General features: G+C 41.4%; 1 protein-coding gene across 2 annotated transcripts; it reads left to right on the top strand.

Moving 5' to 3' along the window:
• Positions 1–666: 666 nt before the first annotated feature.
• LOC117431689 (protein SYS1 homolog) lies at positions 667–6,969 on the top strand. 2 transcript variants are annotated; one of them, XM_059003923.1, is made up of 4 exons: positions 667–861; positions 2,095–2,388; positions 3,705–3,772; positions 4,058–6,969. In XM_059003923.1, exons 2-4 carry the CDS (start codon positions 2,227–2,229, stop codon positions 4,296–4,298), a joined length of 471 nt encoding a protein of 156 aa, XP_058859906.1. In that variant the 5' UTR covers positions 667–861; positions 2,095–2,226; the 3' UTR covers positions 4,299–6,969. The 2 variants fall into 2 exon arrangements, with proteins under 2 accessions (XP_058859906.1, XP_033908818.1); XM_034052927.3 differs by having other exon boundaries at positions 667–888.
• The last annotated feature ends 1,958 nt before the right edge of the window (positions 6,970–8,927 follow it).

Genomic DNA, 8,927 nt, shown 5'->3' with positions numbered 1-8,927 from the left:
CACTACTACACGACTACTAATAATGAGCTTGTTATCTGAATGCTGTGTAGTGAGTGGTACCCCACAAACATCGTTTAATTTACCGTGAACATGCACACCGGTAAATTTACATTGTTTGTAATCTCAGCAGATGGCAGTATTAGGTCAAATAAATCCAAGTTGTTTGTTAATCAAAGGCTACCTGCAATAAGATACTGTTTTTGAGCAGCGATATTTCTCATGTACACAGTGAAGTGTGCAGCGGGGGTGTAGAAATCTGTATTTTCTGTTGTGAGAGAGAGCTAGTGTCATGTTACAGTATCTTTGAGCCTGATCACTTTTATTGAAGAGCTAAGTACATTGTCATATGAATGTCTGCCATATTTATTTGCAGTATCCCGCTGACTGGCCAATGCATTCAATATGTGTCTAATCCCAACTGTAGCTGGTTACCCGCTCACCAGCAAGTCTTATATTGTTTTAGTTTCCCCTCCCTACCAATAGTTGGCATCACATTTAATTATTTTCTAAATTTCGACCTTGCGCCATTACCCACTTAGGTTATGTTTTTCTCTCTACCATCTAACGTCATTGTACAGTTCTGATATGTCACTTGAACTTGATAGCCAACGTTATCTACTCATACAAGTCCGGATGTATTCACTGTCCAATCACATATCACATCCTGCCAGTATCGTGACGCCGTAGCACGCCCACTCTTGCCCTAACGCTTCTGTTTCCGGTCTGATTGTGTGTTAGGGATGTTGACGTTGTGTATCTCGGGTGTTGATTGTAATACGTGTGATATATCTGCTAAAGTTATTTACATGGACCAACTCCTGGTTTAGAAGATACAGACGTGTCGATATTGCTGTCGTTAATGTGAGTGTTGTCACCCAGAGAGAAACGGTAAGTGGGAACCGGGGTAGCGGGTCGTGGGGCCTGGGCTGGAGAGACCTACTGTTTCTGTCTCAACCATATGTATTGGGGGTACCTGTGTAGAGCAGTCACTTTTCTTGTTTCAAGTACTATATATATATATTTGATTATTGTAAATAGCCCCGGGAAAAGACGGCCTTCGTTTAGTTTATTATAATCTAGACTTACACAAATAGTGTTGTGTAAGTGGATCAGAGGGCGGTCTAACACCGGTGAACAATACACTGTTGCCAACTATTAAAACCAAGATTGAAATAAGAAATCATTTTTTTTTGTAGATATAAACGTTAAAACACCGTTTAAAATTATTTCAGGGGAATGTCCGTATGGTATGACGGTTCGTGACGTAATCGTCTCGCTTCATCAAGTTCAAGACTCGGTTGCATCTGCTTATTGTTTTCTGTGACTCTTAGCACGTGTGTTGTCTCACTGTCCCTACTGTATTTTACACATCTAGAAACCTGCTCTCCTGAAACATTTCAGGCGTTTCCACCTGCTTTTATAACCAGCTTGTTGCAAGTAAAGGGAAGATTCAGTGATTATTATTATTTATTTTTTTTTAAAACAAGAAACTTAAACTGTCAATTTTGGGGCATACATATGGTCATAGTGTTGCTTTGTAAAAAATGACAGATTTTAATGAAATAAAACTGGTACTGGTAAGTATTTGTCCTCATCTAGGCTAATAATATCTCTAAGTACTCAGATCACTATTCTCAAGTGCATAATATGACAAATAGGTTGAGACATTATATTCATGTGCTTAGCCCATGTTCATTATTGAAAATAATTATATTTTTACACACACATGTAAATCAGTATAAAGTTATTAAGCCAATGCTCCAAAACATGGAGAGATGCCCAAGAGAAACCCTAGACTGAACTCGAGATCAGAGAGCTATGAATGAGGTTCTGTGGTCCAGTGGTTAAAGAAAAGGGCTTGTAACCTGGACGTCCCCGGTACAAATCCCACCTCAGCCACTGACTCATTGTGTGACCCTGAGCAAGTTACTTAACCTCCTTGTGCTGCGTCTTTCGGGTGAGACGTAGTTGTAAGTGACTCTACAGCTGATGCATAGTTCACACACCCTAGTCTCTGTAAGTCGCCTTGGCTAAAGGCGTCTGCTAAATAAACAAATAATAATAAATAATAATGTTCTTCTGTTTCCCTTTCAGCTTCTGGGCAGCGAAGAGCCTGTCTAGATATTCTGGTCTGAGAAGTAGAGGGCCCCACAGCTCCCCCTCCTGGCTGCTTTGCGCTCTGCTCTTTCTGGAGTGAGCGTGTTAACTCACACCCTTTGTGTGGGGATGGTGGGCCACTTTCGCAGCTATATTTGGGACCCGGTCCTGATTGTGTCCCAGATCATACTGATGCAGTGTATCTACTACAGCTTCCTGGGGCTGTGGCTGGCCGGTATTGACAGCCTTGTGCAGAACAGCCGATCGCTCGATCAGATCTTCAGTTACGAGGTGAGGAGAGTCTACAGCTAAATAAATCCCCAACTAGAACCATGTACTCTGGGGTCTGCAGCCATAACCTTATACAGAAACACCATCACAGCATCTGCATATCTCCATTAAGTACTGCATTTCAATGGATTTCCTGGAAAGTGAGGAGGGACAAAGTTCGTACCTAACTTTATATCTGTACAAATCAGATCTATGACAAAGATGAAAACCGATTACACAATAACATATTGACTGTGCCTTTTTTAAATCCGATATCCAAGCTATATATACTCTCACTATACAAGGCAGGATTTAGTTATGTGTGTGGTCTATCATGTTACGTGTGCATCTCTTAAAATGGTTGGATATTTTAAGCCGGTTGGAGCAAATGAGAGCCTGTCGTCTGGTACATGCCCACCTTCTCGTGCTCTGGCTCCACGGGGTTTGGCAGTGATTTCACTTATTCCTCCATCAGATGAACACACAGGACTGTAGTGGCTTGATGTATCTTCATACTTTTGCATAATCAATAACAGTTTACCCGCGTGACTACCGTAGCCTGCGGTTCATTCGTTTTTTACTGACAAAGTATTAAATGCACAGGGCTGTGCAGTGCTTTGGTTTGAGTTTGGACTTGTACAGTAATTCATTACTTCAGCACAGTGACTCATTATTTTACTATTTAAATGTACAATGTAAATATATTAATAGAAATAAGACAGTACAGACTGCAAGTTGCAGTTAACATTTCTTATTTGCAAGCATATACTGCGCGTTGTATTGATTTTAGTATATCCACATTAATTTGGCACAGTGTGTGCTAGTTTTTCAATTAAACATGGTTTAATCTGTATCCATGGAAAAAACAATTAATACAGAAAGGATGCTTGCCATCTATCCCTCCTTCACACAGCATTCAATGCAAGCATAATACCACAGTGAATATCTTTTGAGATCTAGTACCTTCTGCGTACAAAGGGAAAAACTGACCATCAGAACCACAATAAACTAACAAGAGGGGGTCTGGTTTGTGTTGTATATTTGCAGTTTGGTAGTCCTGTGGTTGATGTAGTTACAGATTTGAGTTGGAGGAGTATTCTAGCCCTAGCATTGTATAGTTTAATAACTATATATAGTCTTACAAAATATTGCTTCAATGCTAAAATGTCTGCAAGAATCCTGCTGCACAAAGCTAAAATCAGGATTTAAGCCAATTAATTTATGGCACAACAGTGCAAAATGTCAAGTGAAATCCAGACAGCGCTACAGGCATTCCCCAGCGCTGAAGTCTCTCTCCACGGTGTGACAGTAATGATCTTGGATCAATGTGTTTGCAGGTTCTAGGCTTCTCCACACCCCAGGGCAGGCTGTCAATGATGGCGTTTATTCTGAACTCACTCACATGGTAAGTGCGACTGTCTCTGAAAATCCAGGGCATTTTGTTTCTACATCAGATTGTAGACACTGTTCAACACTGCAGAACTGTATTAAGGTCTAGGGAACTGCAGACCAGAACGTTAACGATGTTTCTGCCCATATGTGCCTGCTTTTATTTGTTTTTCAAATGACTTAATGTTGCCTTTCTTGAATGAACCTATGGCCTGCCCTCAAACCAGATGCTTCCCCTTGACAAATGCTTCTTCAAACCTTGGTTTCTAAACAGTCTTTTTGTTTGATCTCCTGACCGCAGCGCTCTTGGCTTGTGGTTTTTTGTGCGTCGAGGGAAGAAGTGCTTGGATTTCACTGTGACGATCCACTTCTTCCACCTGATTGGCTGCTGGATCTACAATGCTCGCTTCCCTGGCGCCCTCTCCTGGTGGCTGGTCAACGTGGTGTGCATGGCCCTGATGGCTGTGATCGGGGAGTACCTGTGCATGCGGACTGAACTGAGGGCCATTCCTGTCAACACTGGACCCAAATCCACCCTCTGAGCCCCTGTGTGTGGGGGGTGAGGGCGTGGCCTCTATAGACATTGCTGTGACTGGCAGAGAGAGGGGAAGGGGGCTGAACCACTTTTCTGGAAATGCCAATCTCCGTTTTTGTTACCTCCTTGTTTACTGATGCTGGAGGTGATTAAATTCATGTGTCCTTCATACAGACCTTTTTTCATGCTGTGTAGGATTACTCCTCACAAGACTTTCAGCAGCTTCTGAAGGACGGAGACAGGGAGCTGGAAGTGTTTTCCCATACCCCAGCTGCTCTTGTGCTTGGATGGTTAGAGTTGATCTGTCCCCCAAGCAGGATGTGAAGTCGATCTGGATTGAGCTATCTGCTATATTCTATCGAAATCCCAAGATAATTATCTCAGGATTTCAACTTGGTTTATATTCCCCCTTCTAAATTTGAACTGCTACTGTATGCATTTCTGAATGTATTTTAACCTTTTTGATTTCACTTAATTACATTAATTGATTTCCCTTAATTACAGCTGACTTTTGGGGTTATCAGATCACTTGTCTAGGTTGTGCTGCTGCTGTTCATCCTAACTGTTAAATGACTTTCTACCCACCCTGGTTATAGAGAGGTTATTTTAAAGGTGCATGCCATGGGATTTTACCATTCACTTCCCTTTCTGATCATCATGGAGCATTTTCACTACTACCCTCATTTTCATTCACGATAGAGCAGTCCTTTCCTCCATGTTGGTCCCTGCTTTCTAAACCTTTCTTCTCAAGGGACACAATTATTATACCGGGAGCTAACTAAGAGGGTGGGGATTGAGTTTGCCTTATTTGCCAAGCTGTCATTTAAACTCAGAAATGTAATATTTAAACGTTACCTGAACGTGTGATGGCATCTGTTTTTAGCAGCCTCAAACAGGATTCCTCACGCCTATGGCACAAGGCAACACACGAGACAATGTTGGAGACAGTGCGAGCAGATTGCTTTCTAAAATGGTTTTGTCAGCGCACACAAACACACACAGAGACAGAGGGTACATTCACCTGCACAGGGACAATACCAGTCTGTATTTATTAACTGTTGACTTTTCTGTATAAAAAGTGTTTTACCAGCAAAGTATTTGGCTATTTCTGTGCCGTTTCCACAGCTGCACTTCGGTTTACCCCAATGCAAGTGGGTGAGACACCTGGTAGGGTCTTTCTGAACTAAGGTAGCTACAAGACTGAACCCTCCTCTCCTTCCTTGTATTCAACTCCACAACTGAGCAATACGAACAATGTGTGTGTAATATTTGATAAAGTAAATTCTAACAATGGACGGCAGCATGTTGTTTTTGTATAAATACTGTAGAAGTGCTGGCTGGTTTCAGATACCTCGGTTATCGTCACATTTCTAGTTCTAGTTGTCTGCCATAGATATAACCATGCTCAGCCAAACTGTTTTGAAAAGTTTCCTTTGGTATTGCAGGAAATACGCAGTATAGTAATAGCAAGACTGGACTTCTAGTTAAAGCACCTTAAAAAGCATAAAAAAGCACAATGTTGCACAACTTCTTTTACAGTATCAGAATCTGGAGGTATATGGATGGCTGTGTGTGTGTGAAAGTGACAGATGCACATGTATACACTAGTCTAGCTCATGGGGATTTCCTGCCTTGTTATTAATAACTTGGCAGGGAATGTGCTTCACTTTTTGCTCCGCCCTATAACTGTGATCCTTTGATTTCATGTCATTCTCTCGCTTTGTTCAAGTAAGGTGACCAGCCTGCTCTGTATAGATTGCTAGCAGCACAGGTGGGGTTCTGTTGCTTGAGGCGCAAGTCTGGACGACCAAAATATCAACAGCACAACAATATAGGACTTGGGTTTTACACTTCAAGGACTAATGTGATATGGGTTAACTCTGCAAGGAGTGCAGTGTTGAAACATGATTTCTGTCCTTTAAAATAAATGGGTACCCGATTGTGCCCCCCAAATTTGCTGAGCCAAAAACATGCTGTACAATTCTGCCTGCCCAGGATTTCACAGAGCAGGCACCGAGAGAGATCAGATATGTGTTGGTTAGCTGCACCCATCTTTAAAAGTTTATCATAGTGAAAGTGTAGCAGTTCAAGTGTAATATACCATAGTGAAATATGGTAAAGCATAGGTATTAAAGCATGGTTAACTGTGGTAAATGCATTGTATAACCTAGAGAAAAGAATGGAAAAAAAACAAACTGCAAAATGATACAGTGGAAAACTTTTATAAGGGCTGCCCTACCCATCATTTCATTTCATGCACTCGAGTCTATTTATATTTTAACCCTTACAGTTTAGTTTTCAGTACAAAGTAGTGTGTATAGCCAGGTTACAGCTAATAAACAGGTTTTTAAAGCTGGCCTCAGAGCAGATTTTTCTTTCTTGGGAACAACATTTTGTACAAAGAAGTTCTTAGAAACATTAAATATATTTCAGAGTTCTTTATCTGCCTCTGCTTTGTTTTAGATCCTTCTGGAACTCTCATCATATCTGAATAAACCACACAGAAAAGGACAGGCAGTGGACATGTTTAGACAAAGGGACTCATTGTATTGAAATGTTTAGTAGTTCTTTTTAGTTGTTAGTAATTGCAAGGCATGCTAATCAAGGCTTTAAACCCATTTCTGTTGTGTTGTACATTTTTCAAGTTCAACGTTATAAATGAAGTATTTAAGATTGAAGTTGCTTCTTGCTGTTCCTGATCACTTCCAGTGCAATAGGGCTCATGTTCAGTGCAGTTAGAGCACTGGGGAATCTAGTGTTGCTAGTACTAAAATATATATTTGTATCACTTTGGAGGAAAACTGCAACTGCAGATCAGTTAGCTGCCTGTATGAGTCCCGTGGTACTCTGAGAAAGTGGTTTTTGGAAAGCCAACACAATTTGCAAACTGCTGCCTCAGCACCCTGTCTGTAAAACAATTAGATCAGAGGATGCTGCATTGAACTGGAGTTGGATAATAAGATTATGCAAGAGAATCGAACCCAAATGGGCAGTTAATTCCTCCCCGTTACCTCCCTGTCCATTGATCTTCGTAGAGTTAAGAGGCAGATTCCAGATACTGCAACTGTCAGGATTTTGACTCTTGCATAGACCTAACAACTTGTAGTTCCTAATACAGAACTATCGCTGTGCTTTTAATATCTGTGTAATATCAAATTTACAGTGCAAAGAACCGCTTCTCATAATGTACTGAAACTTGCTAAGGACATTGTTTAGCAAAACTGACCGGCATATCAGAATATGAGGGTGTGTGGAGGCACCCAGTCCACGGGTCTGCCTGTCACACTGTAATTTGTACATGTATCCAGACAAGTGCTGCTCCACTTGTGATGGAAGTGCACCAGTCTTGAGGCTATAGAGATACTGTGTCTGTATGTCACACTTACTTTTTTACATCCAAAAAACACTTGGGATGAAACTTGTTTTTCAGTTCTCTGGTTGTCTCAAATAGAAGTTATGTTCATTTTTTGAAGAAATAAAAGATCCAACTGCATGTTGGTGAAGTTACCATTGCTAGTGTGTCCTTTAAAGTCAATAAACTTTAATATTCAGTTGCTAGCATAAGTTGTGCTTTAGAGAAACATACAGAGTGGCAATCTGATCACAATGAGGCAAGGAGGCTGTGTGGTCTAGTGGTTAAAGAAACAGGCTTGTAACCAGAAGGTCCCTGGTTCAAATCCCACCTCAACCACTGACTCATTGTGTGACCCTGAGCAAGTCACTTAACCTCCTTGTGCTCCGTCTTTCGGGTGAGATATAATTGTAAGTGACTCTGCAGCTGATGCATAGTTCACACACCCTAGTCTCTGTAAGTCGCCTTGGATAAAGGTGTCTTCTAAATAAACAAATAACACAATAAGATGTGTATGTATGGGCGACGAGCATGTATTGGAGACGAGCATGATGTTTACAGAAGTGGGCATGCTTTGAGGTGTGCTAATGCCAGTACCCTTGCTGTTATTGGCACTTACATACTGATATGGAACCATGGTACTACAGTGAACTACCAGCTCGTGCGTATTGTTGTTTTTTTCCATTATGTGGTGTGTTGAAATATGAGGCCAATGTGCTACAATTCTAGCAATGACACTGTTTCAGCTGCCCTTGTAGTACAATTGGACCACAAGAACTTTGAACATTAAAAAATGAACAAACAGAAGGAAGCCATTCTGTCCATCTGTGCTAGTCCGGTTCCTAGTAGCTGGTTGATCTCTCTTTGTCAAAGTCAGCTCTTAAAGGGACCCCCATGATTCAGCATCAACGATATGGCTAGGTAACCCCTCCCATACCATAGCCACTCTCTGTGTTGAGAAGTGTCATTTGTGAAGGAGAGCAGACGAGCCTTATTGAATGATAGTTCTGATGGCTGATGTTGTTTAGTTTTGCGCACAGCACCAGGGTGTGAAAAGTAAACTCTGCAGACGCTGCTGCCCTAGTTCTGTTGCCGTGGTTACAGCAATTGTTCCCTCCCGATTCTTTAAAGTCTGCTCCGCTTACCGTTCGTTTTGCTCCCTTCACCGTTCATTTCTGCAGGGTAGCACAGAAAGCAGGTAGTAATTGTTAGGTAAATGAAACTGAAGCTCCAAATGTTATTTGGGCGGGGAATCTTGTAGCAAAATGACTGCGTGACATTTTA

The sequence above is a fragment of the Acipenser ruthenus genome, chromosome 29, assembly GCF_902713425.1.
Source record: "Acipenser ruthenus chromosome 29, fAciRut3.2 maternal haplotype, whole genome shotgun sequence".
NCBI lineage: Eukaryota > Metazoa > Chordata > Actinopteri > Acipenseriformes > Acipenseridae > Acipenser > Acipenser ruthenus.
The sequence above is the reverse complement of the archived record's forward strand: the minus strand, read 5'-3'. Positions and strand labels throughout refer to the sequence as shown.